At 45.0% G+C, this 26,174-nt stretch overlaps 1 protein-coding gene across 3 annotated transcripts in view; it reads right to left on the reverse strand.

Moving 5' to 3' along the window:
• LOC135388715 (voltage-dependent L-type calcium channel subunit beta-1-like) overlaps window positions 1-26,174 on the reverse strand; it is a 133,666-nt gene that overhangs the window by 95,843 nt on the left and 11,649 nt on the right. Inside the window, exon 1 of one of the 3 annotated variants that reach the window (XM_064618450.1) lies at window positions 8,685-8,996. The exons of the other annotated variants lie outside the window; for them this stretch is intronic. Within the exon in view, the coding sequence (XP_064474520.1) occupies window positions 8,685-8,750 (66 nt within the window). The 5' untranslated portion in view covers window positions 8,751-8,996. Of the gene's footprint in view, window positions 1-8,684; window positions 8,997-26,174 lie in introns of those variants that run through there. 3 annotated transcript variants of the gene reach the window in all.

Raw genomic sequence — 26,174 nt, forward strand, 5'->3', positions numbered from 1 at the left:
GCCAGTATAAAAAAAAACAATAAAGAAACGCGAAAGGAGTGATTATGTAACAGTATAGACAATTATCCATACTTATTCTTTGCGTGACAGGACCCTATTTGCTTTCCCGCGTTGTACTGCTCAGTTACCAGTTAACAAACAGATCAATTTACAAATACTCATCCTATTTCACCTTTGTTCGACCCTCTTTGCGTCCTGGCGCACACATACTTGAATATATTGCCCTTTCGCTGATGTATTGACGGTTGTAAGTATACAGCTTTTCTCCGCGCACGCTTGTTCAATAGAACACGATTTTACACACTGTTTAATTAGGGCACTTTCTCTGAATACTTGTTTGCACGCAGCACGCCTGATCCTACCATAGCAAGGTATAAGCAAGTAAAGCAAGTAAAAAGGTATAAGCTTGTAACAATATGTATAAATAAATAAGCACACAAACAAGTAAATAAATACACTCACTACAAAGCACGTTGCAGACCCACATGTGCATAAGAATGATAGCGTTATTATGTTATTAAAGCGACCTGATCTTAGTTTGGAGTACGTCTTCTCCGTTGCTATTACCGAAAATGCAAGGTGTCCGCAAAAGGCGTCCGCATCCTACACTCTTAAAAATGAACTTCACGACATAGCACGCAACTAACCAACCATCACCTCGAATGATACCGTTATCTGCCCTGATTTGTTGGAAACGGGAGGCGTACGCCTTTTCTGTGACACTTATGCTGTTCATAATTGTCACAGAAAAGGCGTACGCCTCCCGTTTTCAACAAATCAGGGCAGATAACGATATCATTTGAGGTGATGGTTGGGTAGGAGCGTGCTATGCGGTGAAGTTGATTTTTAAGAGTGTACGCTCTTAGAAATGAACTTCATCGCATAGCACGCTCCTAGCAAACCATCATCTCGAATAATTACGTTATCTGCCCTGATTTGTTGAAAACGGAAGGCGTACGCCTTTTTTGTGACAAGTATGAACAGCATAAGTGTCACAAAAAAGGCGTACGCCTCCCGTTTGCAACAAATCAGGGCAGATAACGTAATTATTCGAGATGATGGTTTGCTAGGAGCGTGCTATGCGATGAGGTTCATTTCTAAGAGTGTATTTTCAGCAAACTAGCACCACACTCTTAAAAATGAACTTCACCGCGTAGCACCCTCCTAGCCAACCATCATACGAAGTTCATTTCCAAGAGTGGACGAGAGACAACAGTATCATTCGGAAGGAAAGTTAGGTGGAAGGCTGCTATGTGGTCAAGCTCCCAAGATACTAAAACTATTCGTGTCGAAAAAAATATATGGCGACGGGAAATAAAGGGCACCGATTCCTTCATCTGTCTCTATCTGTTTCTCCTTTTCATTGCCCTTCGAGAAGTGCCAATTGTAAACGGTATGTTTCGCTAAGCAGACCTGGAAGAGGGGATTGTCGGCAGGAATGGCTGCGTGCGACAAGAGTGGTGCATCCCCCAAGGTCACTGGCATAGTTCCAGAATAGCAAGGCGGCGTCGCGAGCGAGCACCCCACGTTTGAATGTCGCGTGCTTTCGGAACTACGCAACATTACAGCCGTCTACGTCGCACGGTTATTCCGAGACACAATAATATTTTTTATCCGTCTGATCCGACGCGAAGAGTGGGAAGATTGTCGCAACATCATTATGCTGCATGGAACAGCGGTCCTATAAAAGAGAACTTCGCCACATAGCGCACTGAAGGCCAATCATTGCGCAGAATGATACCCACTGATTTATACAGACCCCACCACCACCACCACCACAATCCTCTCTCCAAATGTTTGGCAACAGCCCCCATAATTGTTTACTCTGTACTACTGATACAATGCAACTGCACTCCCAAATCTTAAACTACTGCTGATAAACTCTTAAAAACGAACTTCAACTCATAGCACGCTACTACCCTTTTTTCTTTTTTTTCTTTTTGTATCAATTATGCACTGCATAAGTGGTACAAAAAAAAAAGGCACCGCCTCCCGTTTTCAACAAATCAGAGGCGAGAACTCGCGGCATACGCCTTCGCGTGACAACCCAACTGTGTAAGCGTCAGAACAGCGCGTACCCCCGATGATGGTCGACTAGGAGCGTGTTGTGCGGTGAAGTTGCGGTGAAGTTGAAGTGCGGTGTTGGAAGCGTACGCTTTCCGGGACACTTATGCAAAACAACACAAACAACTTTATTTTGGCTTTGGAGGTGACAGGGGGGGGGGGGGGGGACACTTATGCAGTTATGTTTATTGTCACAAAAAGCCGTATGCACGGCCCCTTCTACAAATCAGAAGTGGTCATGGTATCAGTCTGCACAGCTTCAACCCGGTTCGTGTGAGGGCTGAGTTTTATAGGCACACTCTAAAAACAGATAATAGCACGCCGTGCGCCAACCAATGCCCGGAATGATAGCGTTATCGCTTCTGATTCGAAAATAAAGGTGGGCGAACGCCTTTTTTTGCGGCAAGTATCTATATCCAAATTGCCACAAAAGGGGCCTACGCCCCCCTCGCTCTTCGAATGAGAACCGATGCCCCTACCATTCGTGGCAATGGTTGGCGCACGGGGTGCTGTGCGGTGAATTTGACTTTGGGGTGTACTGGAAAGCAGCAGACATGCCATTTTCGACAGATCAAGAGGCAGGACGATAGTATTCGGAATGACATTTTGCTAAGAGATTGTTTTGTGGTGAAGTTTGCAGTCGAAGACCTTCAGTTTTAGCATTTGCAACAGTGCTACGCAGCGCCAACCAAGGAGAGAAAGGCTTCAGATCTGGGGATTTGACACCGTAATTTCGCACGACAGTCGTAAGCGTAAATGCCGTGGAGACTGTTCTCATTGAAGAGAGTCTACATGCATCGAGGCTTCTAAATCTACGGAGCTTACGTACTGTCTGGCTGTCGTTGCAGAAGTCACGAAAGAGACCTTCAAGAATAGGGCTCTTTCTCAAGCGACGCATTGCGTAGCTAACATTCCGCGCCGGTTGATCTAATTGTCCTGGGCGCTTGTATTTAATCAGTTTAAATGTTGTCGCTCTGCATAATATCGCTGAGCCCTGTTCTCCGCAATACAAGAAGAAAGCTCCGAGACGTTACTGCGTGTGCCATGCGTCTAAATACTGTCGATATTGGAGGGCAACCTTTTCGCGCTGTTAGACCTCCTTAGGAGACCTTATCATCTGTAGCAGGAGGTGAGGTAAGATATTTGGGCTGTTCAAGGTCAAAGACTCACTTCGATCGCATTAAACAGTAGATGTACTACTTTATGTATTAATATGAGGTGGACGTTATTGTATCTTAATATAGCTTCCATACCTTATCAGCTGCCTGGCATGCAATTTTATCTCTAGTTTTACGCCAGTAGTTCGGAGGTTGAATGCATCGTCGTTTTTTCTTCGCAAGAAAATGATAACGCGTGAGGCCCAGTATCTAATGTAATCTGATCGAATCAGATTATCGTCCGCTAACGAACAACAACGATCGTTTCCGATCAAGTCTATCAAGTCGATCTTCATCAAGTGATCAGAAATAAAATTAGGTTAACCAATTAGATTAGGTTACGTTAGATTATCTCATTAAGAGCGTCTCCGCATTCTTTGTCCGGCATGAGGAAGAAGCAGAGCTGTATAAAAGAACAGAAACAGCATGGAAGAGAGATAATATGGTGTTGTAGTCGTACAGTTTAATACGTTGGGCATGTGGAGCATAGCTAGGTGACATAAGCGAGGTACAGCGTCCTGATGCAACTTATAGTCTTAAATGTGTGAGAAAGTTACGGAGGCATATTATAGAACGTGGTTTTTAGTTTAGCAACCGTTCCAGTTTTGACTAAGCATAATCGGGTACCCATCTTCCTTTCATTCCTTTTGTGACACACGTAGTCTGCGAGACGATCACGGGCAAGTAGCTTCTAAAGAGCATATATAGACGAGTTAAAGTTACACGCAGAAGACGAGACAAGCAGCTAGGTTTCTGTTACAGCTGCGACACTGGGATTGTAACTTCTTTATTCGTTGCTATAAAGCACACCGTTAACATCCACGGTCGGCGTCTTCATATTTTTATTACCAGGCCTTACCTGACTTTATCAGAGTCGATGTGAAATCTGTTTGATTCACTAGCTTTGCACATGGCACACTTAGCGAATTTGGAATCGCCGTTACTGTTTGTGCGAAGCAGTACATTTCGACGGTGGACACAGGTGTAACACAGCGGGTACCAAGACGCGAAATCTACAGCTGACTTGTGCACCTCAGGTAGGGCGGATTGTCTCTAAACGACAACGATAGAGCGGGTTATAGTTCGGAAACTTTTCAATATATTTCTGTATAACTCGGACTATACCGTAGCTCAGAATGACTTAGCACGTCTGCCTGCAGAGTTCGTCCTTCGCGAGATATGCGAAACATTGTAGGAGTTGATGGAGGAACTGTTTCATTCTATAGACACTTACTCTTTACGCTGTACTCATTCCGACTCGTAAATGATTCACGAAACGAACTTTAATGTAAGGAGCTAGATGCGGTCAGGAAATTGTAATGACGCAATCGCGTTTTGCTGGCAGGTGATCACTGCTAAGGTTTCCACTGTCTTGCGAACATTGTGCCTTCATTGGAGTTGGAAGCTTCGGATGGACTAACATGCAGCAGGGAACTATATAGTTAGTACAAACACCGTTTCCGAGGGACACTAAAATATTTGGGAAAGGGGAAAAATTCAGAGGAGAGGCATTACATCTATTATATGCTGGACTACCAATCGTAGCTAACTAAATCTAACTAAATTTGAATATATATATATATATATATATATATATATATTCAAATTTGGGCGTCCCAGTTAAATCCCCGGGCTAAATAATTCGCGAACCGGTGCACCAATCGAAGAACCTTTTTTTAACAAGTATCTGTCCGATACTGCCTACAACCTGCGCACCGGGTGAATGACTTGGAGCCGCTCATTATTTAAATAAAAATTCAAATGAGTTTCGTGAAAAAGGACGTAACTGATTGGTGTAATTCATTGGTGTAAGGACGTAATTCATTTGTGGACATGAGGTTGGGAGTTCTTCACCGCGACCAGCCGCGACAAAAATATGTAAACCAAAGTCAATTAATTACTGAAACAAATTACCAGCTTCGGATGCAGATTTTCTTCTAAAAGCAGTCCATGAAGGTCCCAAAGTGGGTAGCACCCATTTTAATGCCGACAGCACCATACTCTAGAAGTTATGTTTCTTCACGGTACTCATTTGAATTCTTATTTAAATAATGAGCAGCTCCAGCTGATTCATACGGTGCGCAGGTTGTAGGCGGTATATCGGACAGATATTTGTAATAAAAGAAAGTTCTTCGATTGGTGCACTCGTTCTCGAATTATTTAGCTCGGAGATTTAACTGAGACACCCTGTATATCCTGTCAACGTATTTTTCTTCACGATGTATTAATTTTCGCGAATCGCGCATTCAGTCATTTGCGAAGTTACTCGCGAGTATTTAATTGCGTGATTGGAGGAGGGCTGTTTCCTTTCGCGGGATAAATGTCAAGCTGTGTTCACGAGTACAATTTTTCGCGATGATTCAGTGGTCGCGAAATTCGCGAAAATCAATACATCGTGAAGAAAAATACGTTTACAGGACATATACAGCGTGTCTCAATTAAATCCCCGGGCTAAATAATTCGCGATGTATTGATTTGCATCAACAGAGAGACACAATATATATATATATATGTATTATGTATATGTATATATATGTATTCAAAATGAATTAAATGAAGTCATCTGAAAATATTCCTTTGGTGGTGCTCTGTGCGAACTTATTTCTTCTGTGTGTGTATATATATATATATATATATATATATATACAGGGCGTCCCAGAAAACGTGTCATTGAATTATAATAAAAAAAAACTACACCACCTAGGGTCATGCGGTCAATGGCATTTGTTCTTACTGGGTTTTTGCCACCTCCTCATGTTAATGTCGTGTAACGTAAGTTTAATTATGTAAATTTTTGAGAGCTTAAGTCGGAAATTTGCCTAGTAAGGGTCACTTTTTTACCCCACCAATGTGAAGAGCGTGTGTAATTTAGTGAAATTAAAGATAATTGACAGGGATATTCAGGAGCTATCCCATCGGAAAAAATAGCCGAACAGCATGCTCTACGGAGTTCGCACAGAATAGTTGATGAGCACGATTAGCACGATGAATTTTTCAACGCAATCTTTGTCACTTCGACGAAAGGAGGTTGGAAATCCAGCCCTCCCCGACATCGCAGAAAGAGATAAAACAGGCACGGCTTATCACGTACGACTTTCGCTGGTTTAATGCTTTCCCTCTCCCAATTTTAGGAACTTACTTTTTCTACTATCACTCTGTGGGCTGGCTTCGGAACCTCCTTTCGTCGCACTGAGAGCGTATGCGCAACAAAAAAGGGGTTTATTAAAACTTACAAATTTTAAAAGTTAGGGAGGATGTCTACACACACACACACACACAAATAGAGATACGATGATGAGATGGGGCTGATGCCGGCCAGCAGGCTGGGCGCTGCCCCAGTGCCACTTGTACGTGATGAGAGATGATGATGGATATGATAAGGGGTCCGGTAATCAAAGTTAGGGAGGATGTCTACGTTACGGCGGAAGCTCCGCCTTCTTCGGGACGAAAGAGCTAAAGGCGGAGCTTCCGCCGTAACGTAGACATCCTCCCGAACTTTTATAATTTTTAAGTTTTAATAAACCCCTTTTTTGTTACTTCCCCTACTTTCGTCTTCTGTCTCCCATTTATTTCAACTATAATTACGTAGCCGTCCGATCCAACTCAAACTTTTCAAGATATATATATATATATATATGTGTGTGTGTGTGTGTAGGTTTATAAGTCCCAAATACTTCAGTGGCTTTGCACTGGGCTTTCAGAGGTGAGTCTCTCACCCTGACGGGAGGACATCACGTTCCACGTGGCCTTCCGACCGACGCCGCTCGCTCAAACGTCGCCGACCTATGCATTGCTGATGGTGGCCCAATAAGACCGAAACATCTGTCCAGTTCTTGTGTGGCGACGTTTGGGACTTCTAAACATATATATATATATATGAATGTATAACTGAGTACAGATGGACGCGAAAACAACCCCTAACTGTAAATCTATTCCTAGCGCCCCCTTAATTATTAATGTAATAAAAGTAGCAAGTGTTTTTAACCCTTATACGGCCTCCCAAGTCTCTTCATTACTTGTAGTCTATATATATATATATATATATATATATAAATAAATAATTTCTATTGATGCCTGTTAGTATTATCCACCCAATGGCCTCTTTCGGACATGGATATGCCTAAAAAAATGTATCTTCGCGGGTGCTTGTGGTCATGACAGGTATAACCCATTGGTACATTTCATTCGTGGGCAGTTTACGTGTGTTTGACGTGTCGTATCACTAGAGGGCATACATGTCGCATCATTCGCGTTCCTAAATCCAGATCGGGCTCATTTTACGAACGCCTGCCACGGCATGAAATATACAGTATGACGATCACCTAACAACCTGCAAAACATCTTGACACAATGTCAATACATAAGTGTGTCTTGCTTCGGCTAATGAATTTACTCAGTGCTTTCACCCACTAAGCGACACGGAACAGCTGGCCGCACCGGCGTGACCTACATTTTGCTTCTTCTTCGTTTTTCTATGTCAATCTATCTATGTGACTCCGTATTCTTGAGAAACATTCAGCAGTTCAGATTTGGGTCACGTGCGCTGCGTCTTTCGCGCGGGTCCTGGCATATCCTCCCGAAGGCATATATCTCGTCAGGATATTTTTACTGGTGGAAGATGGAGTTCTATTTTGACTTATATTAAACCATCGCCCCTTTACCGTTTTTGCGCTAAAGTACCATTCGCGAGCACCTGTTATGAAACTCACAACCCTAAGCTAAAACGCTCAATATAGCTTCATACCACCACGTCAGGCCGATATCGGTCTCATATACTTCACTTTTGTTTATAGGAGTGTGCATAATGAACGAAATCGCAATGATGCTCAGCCAAATGGCTCTCCTGTGTGAAGGACGCTCCGGAATCGGTGCTACACAAGATCATTTCCACGAAGCGGTACACGATTTACATTCCCCAACGGTTGACCTTTGGAATATCCATCCCCGAGAATACCACACTCGTGTCCCTCCCAAATTACAACGGGTGAACTTCGCTCTAACCCGACTGGGGTCCTCAAGGATACCTCGCACAAACTGACACGTGCTGACATAATAATAAATAACGTTATTTTTCGCGCTTTAGCTCCGTTAAGTCCCCGTCTCCCTTACATTACGCGTAGCATACACTCTTTAGAAAAAAGGGTGTCGAGCAGTTACACCTTTTAGGAGGTAATAGTTGTCGCATATGTTGTGCCTAAAGGGTCGCAAAGTTCTACCTGCTACCTACGAATGATAGGGTTATCGCTTCTCATTCGGTGAGCGATGGGGGGGGGCGAGGGGGGGCGTACGCCTTTTTGTAGCAAGTTGGATATATGATAATTGCTTTTACCTGCCTTTTACACCCATTTATCAGACCCTAGGTGGTAACTATAGAAGTTACCACCTTTTCACACCCTTTTTTTTCTTAGAGTGTCGCTTCCCAAAAGAATACAGATCCCCGACGCCACACACATTATATCCTACCTTCCTGTAAGACACCAACGGCCTGTAGCGTTGCTGCAGGGAATCCCTCCTATTCCGTGTCATCATTTTGTTTGATCGGTCACTTTCTCGCACACCAGTCACTCAAGTCTCCAGCACCGCCGGGTCGCTCACCGCACGGGGAAAAGTGGAGTGGAAGAGTCGTCTCAGGGTTAAGAGGCTGTCAGGTAGCAACAGAATTAGCGCTTCCATTAACCTGGCAGCCAAAGAAACGCGAGTAATTTCTGCCACCACACTGAACGGGAGAGCAGCAAGAGTGTGTCTGTGTCGGGCCTTTCAAACTGCATCCTCTGTGGGGCAGCCCATTTTAGAAACGCCCTGCTCTCCGGGCATGCATCCAGTGCACGAGTTATCAGGCGCGGGGAAAAGGGAAAGAGCGAGATACAATGTGTACGAGAGGGGGAGTAGGGAGGGAGAGAATGAAAAAAAAAAGGGTAGCGGCGATTAAGGGCTTCGCGGAAATGCTTCTATAACTATATGCACTGTGGGAGACAGTATCGTGTATGTCATTTGTTTTTGTGGTTTTTGAGCTAGTCGTGTAATGCGTTACGAAACGCGGAAGCTGCGAGGAATGGAAGTGAGTGTCGCGAAGCACAGTGCTGCTGCCGTAAATGTTTATTTTTCTTTTCCGAAATACGATATATCGATCATGAAATATAGTCGCCGTGATGGACGTGCACCCTCAATCTTCATTTCTCCGATCAAGGTCGACGGAGGGATTCTGTTACAACCACGTTACGTATAGGGTGTTTTCACATGACGTCAAACGAACTCGTTTGGCCGCCATGGTGGTGGTCACTTCTTCGGCGCATCTGCCGAGATTATCAAGCATTTGCTCGAAAACGAAGCCTTGGATGGTGTCTTGAAATCCAGTCGCGTCCGTACCCTTCTTTTATCCAGAAGACCCTTCGTCGTTTTCGTTCTCAGGTTTTCTTTTAGGAAAACTATGGTTGTCGGATTGAAAAATAGCGCAGTTTGTCATCTTTCAATGCCGCACGAAAAGTGACCACCAGTGGGAGGAGCTTACGAGCATTCTACGTCACTGCCACGTCACAATGTGACGTAGGTGAAAGCTTCCTATCGTGTGTTATATATGTGCCCGTTATATGTATGACATTGTTCCATCTTCGGCTTAGCTTGAAACCGAATTCTTACGCGGTCTTGTCGGCTTCGAGGAATTCTTCAAATTACTCTATATGATGCACCAAGTCAATTTGTGAACCTCAGCATATTGTCCTTTAACAATATCTTTCGTTCCATAGTAATTACGCGCCACTATTCAAGTTAAGAAATTAAAAGTCGAAATACGAAAGTGTGAATCACCAATGTTATCCAACGTTAACCATGTTATCGTTATGTAACGTTATCAATCCATCATATATAACGTTATCCATTAACCAACGTTATCCATGTATGAAGAACCCTGAATATACACGAGTTGTGGTTTTAAAAAAATTATGTATGCATTTGTATGCGCCCCAATATTTAACACAATCCTAGAGGAATTAATACCTTCAACTTCTAGACGGGTGTTCAAACACATTAAAGAGCTTTTTTTTTCTTGAAAGCCTAATAACGTTTATGTGTATAGCCCAAGAACAGCTGAAATATGGCACTTGTGTTTCTCCCTTTGTATGTTTCAGCCTCAGAACAATAACTTTCCATCATATAGCCCAATAACATGTATTTTCCTTTGTTGTGTAAAAGTGTGAAACGAGAATGTTTTCCACTGCCTTCCAGCCAACCGGTGTAGCCAACAAGCTTCATGGGAATACGTTCCCAATGTTGAAAAGTGTCGCAGCTAACTTGACAAAAAATCCTGTAGGATATAGATGGCATGACGTACACGAAATATTGTAAGATGTATTGATTCTAGATGTATTGTTCTGATGCTTAACGAGATCACAATCCTTGCTCGAGGTACCATTATTTTGTGAGTCATCAAAAAATGAATGTGATTTTCTTTTTTTGTCATCTTCTCAGCAACTGTAGCAAAGTTTCTCCAGCGAAAACGGAAAATCTATCTTCCTTGAGCACTGGAAATTCACTGAAATCTAAAATCTAGTGAAATCTGCGAGTCAAGAATTACATCACGCAAAGCGAACAATTACTCGTGGTCCTATAAGAGTCTAAAAATGGAAGTTCAATTGCGATTTGAAACGTAATTTTTAACCGCCTTGTATAAAATTGGAAGATAAATAATTAGCTGGGATTGAATTCAAGTACTTTGCACGATGACTCTTATTATCCTACGAAATGCCATGACTCTCTTAAAGTGAAAGTCTTTTGCAGCTTTGCTTGTGTTCGGACAGTCGCTTCAAGGACAGAACTGCGTCTGGAGCAGCCGTATACCGGGTGTTTCAGTTAAATCCCCGGGCTAAATAATTCGCGAACGGGTGCACCAATCCACGAACTTTCTTTTTTACAAGTATCTGTCCGATACCACCTACAAGCTGCACACCGTGTGAATGAGTGGGAGGCGCTCATTATTAAAATAAAAATGCAAATGAGTTTCGTAAAAAAGCGTAACCTCTGAAGCAGGGCGCTGTCGGCATTAAAATGGGTACTACCCCTTTTGAGACCTTCAATGGACACCTTTTAGAGAAAAATCTGCCACCGAAGCGGGTCATTTGTTGCAGTAATTAATTGGTTTCGGTTTACGTATTTTTGTCGCGGCTGGTCGCGGCGAATCGCAAAAGGATGTAATTCATTGGTGTAACTCATTGGTGTAAGGACGTAATTCATTGGTGGACATGGGAGTGAAAGAGCGTCCTTCTGCGCTTCACCGCGACCAGCCGCGACAAAAATATGTAAACCGAAACCAATTAATTACTGCAACAAATGACCCGCTTCGGTTGCAGATTTTTCTCTAAAAGGTATCTACTGAAGGTCCCAGAAGGGGTAGTACCCATTTTAATGCCGAAGTCGCCCTGCTTTACAAGTTATGTTTTCTTACGAAACTCATTTGAATTCTTATTTAAATAATGAGCGCCTCCCGCTCATTCACGCGGTGCGCACCTTGTAGGCGGTATTGGACAGATACTTGTAAAAAAGGAAGTTATTCGATTGGTGCACCGGTTCGCGAATTATTGAGCCAGGGGGTTTAACTCAGACACCCGGTATACCGGATGTTTCGGTTAAATCCCCGAGCTAATAATTCGTGAACTGGTGCACCAATCGACGAACTTTCTTTTTTACAAGTATCTCTCCGATACCACCTATACAAGCTGCCCACCGTGTGAATGAGTGGGAGGCGCTCATTATTTAAATAAAAATTCAAATGAGTTTCGTAAGAAAACATAACTTGTAAAGCAGGGCGCTATCGGCATTAAAATGAGTACTACCGCTTTTGGGACCTTCAGTAGACAGCTTTTATAGAAAATTCTACCACAGAAGCGGGTCATTTGTTGCTGTAATTAATTGGTTTCGGTTTACATATTTTGTCGCGGCTGGTCCCGGTGAAGCGTAAAAGGACGCTCTTCCACTCCCTTATCCACCACTGAATTACGTCCTTTTTCGCTATCACTAGCAGTACTTCTACCATTTCGGGCCAATCCACGCCCGCCTTTTCCTCCGCGGGTATAAGCGTCTGCGTCCCTTTCTATTGCTCCTCTCTCTGACGTTTTGCTCTAAGAAAATAGAAAAGAAGAGGGTAGAATTTCCTACCGAAGCTGGTAGAACGACAGTTTCTACTATGTAGTTTGCTTCTACTCCGCAGTTATGCCCAAAAGGCAAACTTCGTTTGAGTAGAAATGTGGTTGCAATACACCTGTACCATGCTTCCTTTTTTTCTTAGAGTGTATAACAACGAGAGCCTTTAAATAGCTACGGCGTGACTAATCATCCTCTGTCATCGGGGTCCTCAATCCATACGTCACCTTACTTCATAGAATATGAAATTGCTTAAGAAAAAAAAAAAGACTGTGACTTCTGTTCTACTTTACCCTGAGAGCAGCGAGGACACACTTCGCGACAACTTCATGACTCCGTCCAAATACGACGACGACTTCGACACCACACCGTCCGAAGAGTCGACCTCGCCGCTGCAAAGACCCCGTGCATCATCGTCGCCGTCTGCCGACATGCTGTTCCCGCGGCACACGCCTACGGACACGCAGGGGATTCCCCGGAGGCCACGATTTATACCGTCCACCATTTCGCCAATCGCGGGTCCTGATCCCGGATCACGTCATACTATCATCATCAGCAACCCGCTTATTTTTATGTATGCGTGCACCTGTCTACATGAAGCACAGCGAGGGAAGGGGAAAGTTGCCATGGAGACCTTGGGGGAGTGGGGGTTGTAAGGAATAGGAAATAGAAAGGGAGAAAATAGGCGAAAGTAGAGAGAAGAGCAAAGTGTGTTCAGGCGGAGATGGTTCATATCCTCGCTTCCTCTTTTTTATTTTTATTTTCTATGCCGGTGACCGTATGCGGTCGTTGCTCGTATTCGATGTGCCGGGAAACATGTTAATGAGTATTGGCTCTTCCCTTCCCGGAAGAAGAAATAAGGAGCGACGCGCCGATCAGTTTTGTCCGTATGAGTGCATGCGGGAGAACGCGTAAGGAACATAGATGGGTGGACATACATATGCAAAAGGTTATGCGACTATGGGTTGATTAGGACCCGCTGCTCTGCATTCATGGGTTGTTAGCTGTTAGCGAATGAGGCAATCAAGTGCTATATGAAAGCAAGCAGGATGCGTCCGGTTGGTGTGTTAGTGTGCAGAGCTAGGGTTCGGATCCCAGGATACCGAAATTCCGGGATTTCGGCATAATTTCATGTCCCCGAAATCCATGGATTTCGGGATAATAAATTTCGGCTTTCTTGACAACGGCTACTTGGCGGTATGGAGTAACTTTTGGTTTCAAGTATCCCTTCACCGAAAAATATCACTTGCAGTCCGAAACCGAACCACATGAGAAATGTTTTAGCTGCCGACTCATGGGAACCGCGCTAGCCGTGGTCGAGAAGAGTCGTCAAGTGGCATTAAAAATCCTACGAAATCAGATGGGATCTTCCGGCCCATAAGGCTACATATAATACTGCCTGATTCTCTCTCTGAAGAATCTCTCGCTTCTTTTTTGTTTTCGTCTTGTTTTTTACCATCCCACATATATGCTTGAAAGTGAAAAGAGAAAACGGAGACCGAATTTTCAGAAAAATATACTGAGGCTGTTTCAGATGAGAACACGAGAGTTACTGTGGGCAAATGAAAGGGGAGAAATGCAAAACGCGACATGCAAGCGACATTCCTTAGAATACTCCAGCGGAAGACCCGAAAAACGTCATTGATTTTAGCTGCGGCGAAAGTACAAGCGCTGAACGTCATGTATTCTCGCGTACTGCTAACGGCCTGAGAAGTATCCTGGGGCGCAGCCACAAGATATTCCGCAGCAGAGGATAAGAAGAGACGCATTCCAACGCAGAGTCGATATTCCGGCACGGTGCGAGTGCTCAATATCATATGCAGCGAAACTTTTGCCCGGTGACGACTTTTTTTTCGTTTTCGTTTTCTGCCACTACAGTGTTCCGTGGGAATGACAGGAAACGCGCGCTGTATCGTACCCGATGGAATTTGATGTTCTGTGGCTGCAGCACAGAAGACAGGACGACACACAGAGTCTCAAGGCTCCCTTGAAGCTTTGTGTGTTGCCCTCTCTTCTGTGTTCCAGCCTCAGAACATCAAATTCCATCATGTTCAACATATGCCGGTTGCGCCGCTCCGTCGTATGAATGCGTGTGTGTGTGAGAGAGAGAGAAAAAATGTAAGAGTGAAAGTGGAATGAGTGAGTGAGTGGATGTGGTTTGTCCCTTCAGATGACAGTTACTGAAATGGCATTTGCTTAACTGCCGTTTCCAAAGTGCAGGTGCCATGCGTGCAGTTAACTGCGCCCTCTCGTGAATAATGATGACAGCGTTATCAGCGGGTGCTTCTGTGCACACGTTCAATAATGACATAAAAATAACGCTCCGGTATAAAGAGAAATTACTTTTTACAACGTGTGCGGGCCTTCGCGACGTTGAGTGCTGAAACGACGTACTAGTTTTGCAGAGAGGGCGCGGCGTCTATGTTTGGAAAATGGCGGACAGCAGCAGGAGTGCTACCATGAACCCTCCGAAACGTTCGAAACCGTCGTGTTTTCCAGCCTCCCTTTTAATGAATGCATGTGTAAAGAAGCAGAAGCGTTCAATCAACCTGTTCAATTACAAATGGAGTTCGACCGGCGTCAGCAGTCAACTCGCTCTTGCGTGTGAGGGTATACATGCCAGCGCTTCGGTGACGAGGCTTCGTCTTTAACGCTCTAAAGGCCGCCAGTCAGCTCCGTCAGCCGAAATTGTCAATTATTGCTAAAGGCCATTTCCGCTGAAGTGTGACACCGGCACAAAATGCCCTTTATCCTAAATGACAGTTACTAAATTGACATTTAGTGTGCCGTCTGACAGGCGTAGAAGACCAGATACGACAACTGCAATTGCTGCGGTACGTCTCCACCAACACGTTACCAACTACCGCCTATATCTACAGTGGTACCACCCAATGCACCGCTCCGCCGTTGACGAGAGGCCAGTACTGCATCTGCGTGGGGCAACGTTGGATCCACGTCACTTCTGATAGAAAAGCCTCCCCGTCTCCTTTCCGGCAATTCTAATGATGGTTTTGCCCTCGTATAATACCTCTAAAAATGCGTATTTGTGAAGAAGAAATAAAAGAGAGTAAACCTGTGTGTGCAAGCAAACGCGGGGTTATTACTGGTCGCTAGCGCGCCTGCGAAACATCGACGCTCTCAAGAGGAAGGAGTTTTGAGACTTGCCATGGATCTGTTGTTGCAGCTTCAGTATAGGAAATGCAATTTTTCGTGTTTGCTTAATTCAGAATACCGTTCGGAGTGACGATTGTGAGCGTGATATATGTGATGAAGTTCTGTTTTAACAGTGTACACCCTTCAAATAGTGGGGCGGGAGGTGAGCCGAAATAGCTTGCCGTGTTTGGCCGCAGACGTGTGGGCATCATCACGACTATAGCCAAGAACGAAAGCCTATAGTCGTGACGATAGAGTAAGGGGGCGGGGGTTATGGCAGGATTGGCTCGCCGTTGTTGGCCACACAGAAGTGGGTGCGATCACGACTACAGCAAAAAAAAAAAAAAAAAAAAGACGGATGGAGGATAGAGGATGAAGGGTGGAGATGCGTAGAGGGTGCATGAGTTCATCTGGGAGAGCAAAGTGTTAGAGGGGTCGTTGAGCAAGACCCGCCTTCTGCAGAAAGGGAATAACGTTTCTTGCTTTAGCGGAACGTCCGGCAGAAGAACCAATGGGGTAAAGGATGTCCGCTAGAGCGCCCGAGCTGGAGTAAGGGCGATGGGCTTCCCGCGCAGAATGGTATGCTCGGCAGTCTCGCAGGATGTGCTCGATTGTTTCACGTTGTTGACGGCCACAGCAGGCGTCATCGCGTCCGCTAGAGCGGATCTTGAATAGTTGAGAGTTGGTGAACGCAGATCCAGTGCGGAGCCTATGGAGCATGGTCTGTATGCCTCGAGGAAGGCTTTTCAAGGGAAGCAGGGGTCGATGACGTTGCATGATGTCCCGTATCGCAGGGTGGCGCAGTTCAACAGCTGCTGAATGGCCATACATGCAGGGTGTTTCACCTAACGTGATAAAAAATTCTAACTGGCGACGTACTCGACGGAGCATTGCGGGACTTCCGGCAATTACCTACTAGGAACTTTTGGCATCATTAAGGAAGGCTTTGGACAATTTTGAATTGCGGTAAATTTATTATTTTCAATTGAACTTTGAAAATTGCCCAGCGAACGAAGTCCTCCACGGATAACCACAGACCCAACAGAAACTATGCACAGTATCTCAACAGAAATACAGTAAAACCCGTGGATAGCGATATTGCGTATAACAATATCCCTCGTACAACGATGGTTTATGATTTTACCGTCAAAATATACATTGTTTCTACGGGGAAACGACCCGCGTACAGCGATGGAGACCGCGGTTCGTATAACGATGTTGGACGCTGTCCCGTGCGCGTAAGCTCGCGGCGAAAATCGCTGCGATAAGATACGGTACAATCTCGATAATACGCATCTCACGGGGTAGCGAAAAAAAATCGTATCATCCGAAATTCGTATCAAAAGAATGAGGCAATAAAATAGACAGCGACTGTTCATTTTTCAATACTGTCAGTGAAGGAGGTCGGTGGTAACGGTTTTGTGTCTCCGTATTTGGCCAATGCTGCTCAAATTCGCGAGATGATTCAAAAGGCCGAGCACGTGCTTTCCACCCGGGAGTCGCGCGACAGTGTTCTAAAGCGAGCTTCTCCTAAAGCACGCAGGCTTTAGGTGAAGCCGACTTGCGGAATGGTGACGTGCAGTGTTGCCAGAAGTTGTCCGTTCCCTCCACGAGTTCTGGTCCCTGTTTTCCCAATCCAGTGCGATGTCACACAGCTTCGCGTTTTTTTTAGCATCTGTTTCTTTTTCTTTTGCTACACGCGGGGTGGCGCGCGGGGACGCGCTATTTAGGTCAACCCTCGTTTAACGATGTACCCCGTACAACGATGGAATTCGCGATTACCGTCAATATCGTTATACGCGGGTTTCACTGTAGTAAAAAAAAAAGTAAAATTTCCGCAATTTTTCAACAAATCGGAGTCGAGAACGTTGTCATTCGGGATGATGGTTGGCTAGGAGCATGCTATCTGGTGAATCTCATTTTTAAGAGCGCATATACACATTTGAGCCGTTTTTGTGGCTCATCACCTCAACAAGTAACAGCGTACCATGTAAACAGCGTTGTGTCGGATTCCACTCAGCCAGCTAGTCAACTCGGCCTGCTCCTGTCGGGTTCATATAAACGAGGCTATAGTGCAATCATTTCGCGCCTGACGAGAACAACGAAAGCTCTCCCAGCATCATGGCGTTTCCTTTGAAGATGACCTGCATCCCGTCAGAGTCTCAGATTTGATAGAGGGCTCCAGAACATGTTGTAATATCGTTCTCGAAGATCAAGGTTCTTCACAACAGGTTTTAGATATCCCTCAGTACGTGCATGTGTTTCTTCAGCAACGCACGCTCTGCAGAGCAAATGCGGGCATTCCTCTTGCTCTGCGTCACCTTGTTCCGCTTCTTCTTCCTCACACAAAAATGGCCGTGGACTACTGAGGGAGGTTGACCAGGGCTATATATAACTATGTAAGATGGGATGTATCGCCATGAACCAGTATATGCATGTTTCCTTCTGCATTCCTCAGTGCATTTCAGTGCTGGGCGAATGGCCTGCGATTCATCGTCAGGGTGCACAGCGCTCACTCATCAGCTTCGTTAAGCGCATAGCAGGGCTCTCGTTGTTTTAGACGTTTTTTTTTTCGTCTTTACTAGACCTGGAGTAGCTCGTCCCGCTGTAAGCAGGCTCACATCTCCGTTTTTCTCCTCTATCATCATCAGCAGCAGCAGCAGCAGCACCATTCCTCAACTTCATCGTTCGCGCTGGTAACCGATGACTATTGCTAACAGCACAGTCAGCTGTAGCACTTTGGGCAATTTCTATGTATCAGTCATGCTTGCACTCCCACACGTTCCCATCGCGGCTTCTCCCGCACCTGTTTTTTCTTCTTTTCTCTCTTTCTTTTTTTTTCAGGAGTAGCAAGCCGGCACTTGCCTGGCTGACATCTCCTTTTGTGTGAATAAACATATACCCCCCCACACACACGCACAGACACGTATGTATACTTTACAGTCACTACAGCAATCGTGTGATCGTTGCACACTGAGAATCACTGTTAGAAACTGTTACTCTGTGGTGTTCATAACATGGGTTAATGCAAATTAGCACCGGTATTGGATTATTATTAGAAATCTACAATAAAGATGAGAGACAAAAACGAGTTTCAGGAGATAGGAAGGTCCTTGTTCACGATAACGGTCACCAAAGTATGACAAGTATGACAATTGCAGCTTCCAACAGTGACATCACATTGCTAAGCTAGGATTTGATAACTTTCCATGTACTAACACTCGCTAAAGTCAAAAAGTACGCTGCAATTGAATTACATTATCGGGACACAATTTGTTTTCTTTCCCGAAGTGATCTAGCTTCGCGAATTTGTATGCTATTTATTTGTCAAGCACCCTACATTTTCTACGTCATGACAATACAACAACACACGAACGAATAGGCGAATGTCGCCTTGGAACAAATACTTTTTACCCCTCGATCAGGTCACGGAAATGTTTTCTTTGGAGGCGACTGGCGACAGAAGCTGCCATCTCATTCAGAGATAGCGATAACGCACGGAGAACGCCTCACAAAGCGGGCTGCTCCAAACAGCTCATTTTCTTGTTATTTTGGTCTCATCACTGATTCTCCTTGCCCACTCTTCAGCCAACCAAATTTCCCGTACCCCCGGAAGAAGAAATCTGTCAATGCACGTATAGCCACCAGAAGGATTACTATTACTGTTTTTTTTTTTTTTTTTCTCAGGTGCATATTGCACCTCAGCAGAACAGTCACAAACTACAGAAAGTGGAATTAAGTAAAGAAACATTTGCGTCTCACTGACCCATTTTATCAAGTGCGTTAAAAGCCTGTGACCACTTTGCCGAGACCCTGTCCGCATTTTTTAGCACCACTACTCTCCCCCACCCCTCTTCTCTTTGCCGTTGTGGTGTAGCCGAAAAACCGCTACCCTAATAACATGAAAAAAGAAAACTATACAGCCTCCCGTCGATTAGCCCGAAAGTGGTCCCTCAACAAAGTGCAAAAGAGGAAAGAGCACCGCGTGGACAGAGCAACACAGCGTTGAGCACACTATTGTTTCTCGCGAGGAGAGGAAGGAGACCGTTGCCATGACGACGGAGCCAACACCCTAGAGATCCGTGGCGGGAGCAAGCATCACGTGATCACTCAGGGCTGTTTCGCAGCATAAACTTGGATCGTCACCTCGCCTGCGTCTGAAAACCTTGGCGCCTGTGTGGTGACTTGGTTGATTGGTGTAACCAGCTTATAGAATGTTGGAAGACAAGGTGTCAACGAAAGACGTCATGCGTTTCATGACCTGGTAACCTTGCTTCAACGAGCTTCATTCCATTAAACTGAGTTCGTCTTTCACCGGCATCCTTCACTTCTTGCACCATAATGTGTTACTTGTCATTACCGTTAGCTATGGTACACGTCCGGCAGCTTATCATGGAAGCCTTTCGAAAGCTATTCAGTCAACAATCACTCAACAATGAAAGCTATTGAACAATAAACAACAACTTTAGCTTGAGATAATGAATGGCGAGTTTCATCGCCAGGGGCGATACGCTACCCCAATGCTGGTGGTGATGTGGGGAGTTATCGCTTCTGATTCGAAGAGACAGGGGGCCGTACGCCTTCTTTGTGTCAATTTGGATACACGATAATTGACACATAAAGGCGTACGCCTCCCTCTCCCCTCGAATCAGAAGCGATAACCCTATCATTCGTTGCAGTGGTTGGCGCAGAGCCTGCTATACGGTGAAGTTCAGTTTTTAGAGTGTAAGCCCCTTCACAATAAGCATCGGTGTCCGGTGATGTCCAAAAAGTTCAAAAGTGCTTCGAGGTCAGAGCGTTGGTGGGGAAAGCTAGAGAATTAAGCACAATAATGATGCAACTGTGGAAAGATAAAGAATATCGCTTTGTAACACATATTCTCACCTCCAAAATTAGTTCGAAGAGGTACGAAAGTTTGTTCCACACTCTTAAAAATGAACTTCACCGCATAGCGCGCTCCTAGCCAACTATAATCTCAAATGATATCGTTATCTGCTTCGATTTGTTGAAAACGGGAGGCGTACGCCTTTTCTGTGACAAATATGAGCAGCATAAGTGTCACAAAAAAGGCGTACGCCTCCCTTTTCCAACAAATCGGGGCAGATAACGATATCACTCGAGATTATGGTTGGCTAGGAGCGTGCTATGCGGTGAAGTTCATTTTTAAGAGTGCATAGGTAAACGCATCTCGAAGACTTCGGTGATATCATTCGCAGTGTCCTTGCACAGGAAATGTAGTAGTTACCTAGTACAGCGCTTAGCCTACTAAAATATCTGTTAGGTGGCGCTCCAAAGAGAAAGATACGCACTGCATAGTACTGTGGAAAGCTCGGCGCCGCTTGACGTTCACTTGGGAACGGTTCTATAATTTAGGCACTTCTTCAGGCAATTTTGCACTTCTTCAGGTTACAAAAATATGAACATGGTACAGGAACATATATACAGTTGACGGGGGAGTTTTGGCATGAGAGGGTAACAGGGCGATGGAAAGGATGCAAATACAGGTACAAATGAAAAGAACATGCCCATCACAGCGCATAAGTACACTCTTAAAAATGAACTTCACCGCATAGCACGCTCCTAGCCAACCATCATCTCGAATGACATCGTTCTTTGTTAAAAACGGGAGGCGTACGCCTTTTTTTTTGTGACACTTATGCAGTTCATAATTGTGACAAGAATGGCGTACGCCTCCTGTTTCCAGCAATCAGGGGAGAGAACGATGTCATTCGAGGTGATGGTTAGCTAGGAGCGTGCTATGCGGTGAAGTTTTTTTACCGCTGTGAGACCGACAACGGCGAGCCCTTTCACCATCACCACCACCACCACCATCTGTCTTAAGAGTGTATTTCCGTGAAGCTGGATGTGCAGGCATGAAATTGCTCTGCGTACCAACATATTATTTTCCTTTTGATATTGGAAACTTCGACACAACATCGGCACTTTCTCGACAAATTCCCATTAGAGCAGTCGCAACGTTTAAGATTGGAACATGGGACCACCTGGCAGGTGGTGATGTTACATCCTGTGCCTATCTAAGTGCCCATCCTACAGCTGTAATACAGAGTGCCACACTTCATAGTTACATGTATTTATATATGCACGTGCTAGCGTTTGTAGCTAGTGTTTCAGTGACGTCACAAATCTATAAGCGTTTCAACGACCACACATCCGCACCAGCGCAAGTAAACAAATTAGATAAATACCTATTTTTAGCCAGCACTGTGACCAAGGAAGATATTTTTTTAGACATTCCGTAATTAACATGAGGTAACATTAAACACCCCGCAGATGGCAAAATCAGTCAATGGATCGCTCACTGTAACGTCCTTCGTGGCCCTACACTCTAAGAACAGAACTTAACCACTTAGCACGGTGAAGGCCTACCATTGCAGAGAATGATGCCTTTATCACTCCCGATTTTGTGGAAAGCGCGGGGCGTACGCCTTTTCTGGAACTGCATAAGTGTTCCAAAAAAGGCGTACGCCCCCGCCCCCCGTTTTCAACCAATCAGGGGGCAGAACGTTGTCATTCGTGATTATGGTTGGCTAGGAGCGTGCTATGTGGTGAAACTCATTTTTAAGAGTGTTATGTATACAGGGTGTTTCACCTAACATGATAAAAAATTCTAACTAGCGACGTACTCGCCAGAGGATTGTAGGACTTTTTGCAATTACCTTCTGGAAACTTTTGCCACCATTAAGGAAGGCTTTGGACAATGTTTAATTGCGGGAAATTTATTTTTTCAATTAAACTTTGAAAATTGCCAAACAAACGTCACTTTTTTTACATAAGTATGAAGTTCTGCACGGATAACCACAGCCCAAACAAAACTACGCACAGTATCGCAACAGAAATAGCCGGAAAAAAAAAAGTAAAATAGCAGCTTTAGCCCCGCCTGCTCCATTACCGCAAAGAAGAGCGCACGAGAGATGCGGTGAGAGGAGGAAGTGTTCATGCCTCTTGTTTTACCTTTCCTTCCCCCGATTTGACCTTGATGCTAGCGACAACCGTCTTATCACAAAGAAGGCAAAAGGCTGAGACACTTCCTCCACTATACGCACATTTGGAGCGCCCTTCTTTGCGAAAATCTAGCAGGCGAAGCTAAAGCGTAATTTTTACGATTTTTTTTCGACTATTTCTGTTGCAATACTGTGCATAGTTTTTTGGGGGGTCTGCGGTTATCCGTGGAGGACTAAATATTTCTGCAAAAAAAAGTGAGGTTCGCTTGGCAATTTTCAAAGCTCAATTTCTAAAATAAATTTCCCTGAATTAAAAATTGTCCAAAGCCTTCGTGAATGGCGGCAAAAGCTCCCAGAAGGCAATTGCTGAAAGTCCCACAACCCTCCGGCGAGTACGTCGCCAGTTAGAATTTCTTATCACTTTAGATGGACCACCCTGTATATATAGTTTTTTGTCCTCTTTAGTCTCGTTACTGTTGACTACTTAGTCACGTATCTTCGCGGTGTGATGTGAAAGATTGCAGTGTAAAAACAGTACTTCACTGCGTAACGCAGTCTCAATTAAGCAACCGTTATCAGAACGATATCGCTCTCCTTTCTGATTTGGTAATTTTGCTATATGTTAATTGCCACTAACACACGCACGTCCCCGTCTCTCTCTCTCTCTCTCTCACTTCAAATCTCAAGCGATAATGTTATATCTTTCGGCGAAACAGTTGGAACATGTTCTACACTGTTAAAACATAACTTAGCACGCTCCTAGCCACCCATCATTCCCAATGATGTTCTGTGTTATCATTTGTTGAAATGGGAGGAAGTGCCTATCTGGAATCCATTATGCATGTCCCAGATTGGCGCCTCCAACTGATTTGAAGAAATCTGAACACAGAATGATATCATATCGAATGGTGGTTGTCTAGGAGCGTGCTATGTGATGAAGTTCTATTTTAACCCCCCATCCGTCCTTCTTTCTTCCGTCTTCTTCTTCTTCTTTTTTTTTTTTGGCTATAGTCGTGACGACGCCTACTTCTGTGTGGACAACAACGGCGAGCCGGTCCTGCCATTACCCCGTCCCCTCTATTTTAACAGTGTACGATGAATTTGTTTTTCGAGTGCAGTCAAACGTTTGCAGTAAAGGGTGCATATATCCACCCATTCAGTGTTTACCAGCAGAAGGCGCAACCGGAAGCTGTCCGGGGCTCCCAGCGTCAGCGGCTGCATGTGGCGCCCCCCCCCCCCCGTCACTCATTTGAGTTAACCCTTTCACTATTCGTAAAGAGTGAAGGGGTTTAACTGAATTGAGTGACACGGCATGGCGCCATATGTAACCGCTAACGCTGGGAACCCTAGACAACTTCCGGTTGTGCCTTCTGTTTGTAAACACTGAAACGGTGAATAACCTACCTCTGAAAATAGAATATCACGTCCGAAGCCTATCACTAGACACAATGATATCACTATGACATCTGATTTCTATACAGGGGGCTACGGACGCCGTTTTGTGTTCCAGAAAGGTGTGTCCCATTTTTCAATAAATCATGGGAGAGAGCAATACCATACTTAATGACAGCTTGCTAGCAGCGCGTTTAGCAAATTGCAACGATGAGTACTGAGACTGATGATACGACATCGCGGCATTCAGCTTCACCAGGGTCCCAATCTTGAACTCTCCCATAGCAGGCGTTAATAGACCTCCCCGTGTTTGTAAACAAATGACGTCATAGTGTTCGACAGCGCCACCACTTTGGTCGAATTGAACTACGCTCAAAGCTAGGGGTGAACAAGGTCGCGCCCGAAAGCCACGGTCTTGAGGCGATTACGATGGTCCCTGATACCGACGCGACCTTCGGTCCTACTTTCCTTTCAATTGACCTTTTTCACAACGGCTTATGCGCATGCGCATGACATTAAGGCGCCGGAGAGGGTTATCTCCGTCGTCGTTAGTTGGCGCAGTAATGGGACGACAGAAGTGGGGACCGCACGAACGGCGCGGGCTCGTCGGTCCCGCTCCGGACGGGTTTCGGACCTTTGTGGTATCCACGTGGATTTGTTTTGATGCGCTCCGAGCGTGGTTCGCTGGAGAGCCGCTAGGATACCACGCGTATGTGAAAAACGTCCGTAGGAGGCAGCGAACAAGTGCCCATTCATGGAACCCAGCCTTCCTCCTCCTCCTTCTTCTTCGTCTAACTGGATAGTGTCTGAAGCTATATGGTCTCCCTTGTGGGCACCTGCAGCTCCATTCCGCCCTTCCATACCGCCCTCCCCTTCCGATTTGTTTCGGTTTCAGTCTGTCTACCAACGTCATGATGAAGTCTCTCGGGTAGAGGTCTATTTATAAAGTTTGCGCGCTCAAAGCGTCACGCGGCGGCACGTGGAGACCGTTTTGGTTGGTCGGTCGTGATTTCAAATAAACGTTGCTATTGGCCTTCGCGCATTAGTGCGGGAGTTCGCGGAGAATCATGGGAAGCGCTGTGCATTTAACGCGCGTTACGGGATAACGGCAAGTTGAATCTGGGCCCACGGAAGCTGCTGGTTTCAGCGACAGCGCCATTGGGAGACGTCACGTGCTCCAACAGAACTTCACCGCATAACACGTTCTACATTCTTAAAAACGAACTTCACCTCATGGCGCTCTCCTGTCCAACCATAGTCCCGAATGACATCGTTCTCGAACCTGATTTGCTGAAAACAGGAGGTATATTCTGTCTTTCTTTCTTTTCCTTTTCTTTTTTTTTTCGCGTACACAGTACATTTTGGTACAAACGAAACGTACGTCTCCCGTTTTCAACAAATGAGGGGCGATAACGATGTCATTCTGGATGATCGTTGGCAATCAGCGTGCTATGAGGTGAAGTTCTTTTTTAATAGTCTTGCCAACCATCATATCCCACATGACGTTGCTCCTGCCCGTTACGTGTGGAAAACGGGAGGCGCACGCTTTTTTTGTGGCACTTATACACTCTTAAAAATGAACTTCACCGCATAGCACGCTCCTAGCCAACCATCATCGCGAATGATATCGTTATCTGGCCTGATTTGTTGAAAACGGGATGCATACGCGGTTTTGGTGACTTATGCTGTTCATAACTGTCAGAAAAAAGGCGTACGCCTCCCGTTTTCAACAAATCAGGGGAGAGAACTATATCATTCGAGATGATGGTTGGCTAGGAGCGTGCTATGTGGTGAAGTTCATTTTTAAGAGAGCCCTTTCAACATCACCACCACCACCACCTCATTTTTAAGAGTGTAATACCCTAGCCACACGGCAAACTTAATGCATTAAACGGAATAGTAGTGACGTCACCTTGTAACCAACCATCATCTCGAATGACATCGTTCTCTCCCCTGATTTGTTGAAAACAGGTAGCGTACGCCTTTTCTGTTAGTTATATTTTGCATAATTATCACAAAGAAGGCGCACGCCTCCTGTTTTCAACAAATCAGGGGAGCGAACGATGTCATTCGAGATGATGGTTGGTTACAAGGTGACGTCACTACTATTCGGTTTAATGCACTGAGTTTGCCGTGGTTAGGGTATTATGAGGCTATGGTACTTGACATAGAAATGCCCAGCGCTGTCCACAAATGACGGGACTGACACAAACGGGAGTGACAACGGTATCATTGTGCGCAATGGTTGGTCTCCAGCGTGTTGCGTGGTGAAGTTCTATTTTTAGAGACGCTGTAAGGTAAATGTTGGCCCAGA

The sequence above is a fragment of the Ornithodoros turicata genome, chromosome 3 (assembly GCF_037126465.1).
Source record: "Ornithodoros turicata isolate Travis chromosome 3, ASM3712646v1, whole genome shotgun sequence".
Taxonomy (NCBI): Eukaryota; Metazoa; Arthropoda; class Arachnida; order Ixodida; family Argasidae; genus Ornithodoros; species Ornithodoros turicata.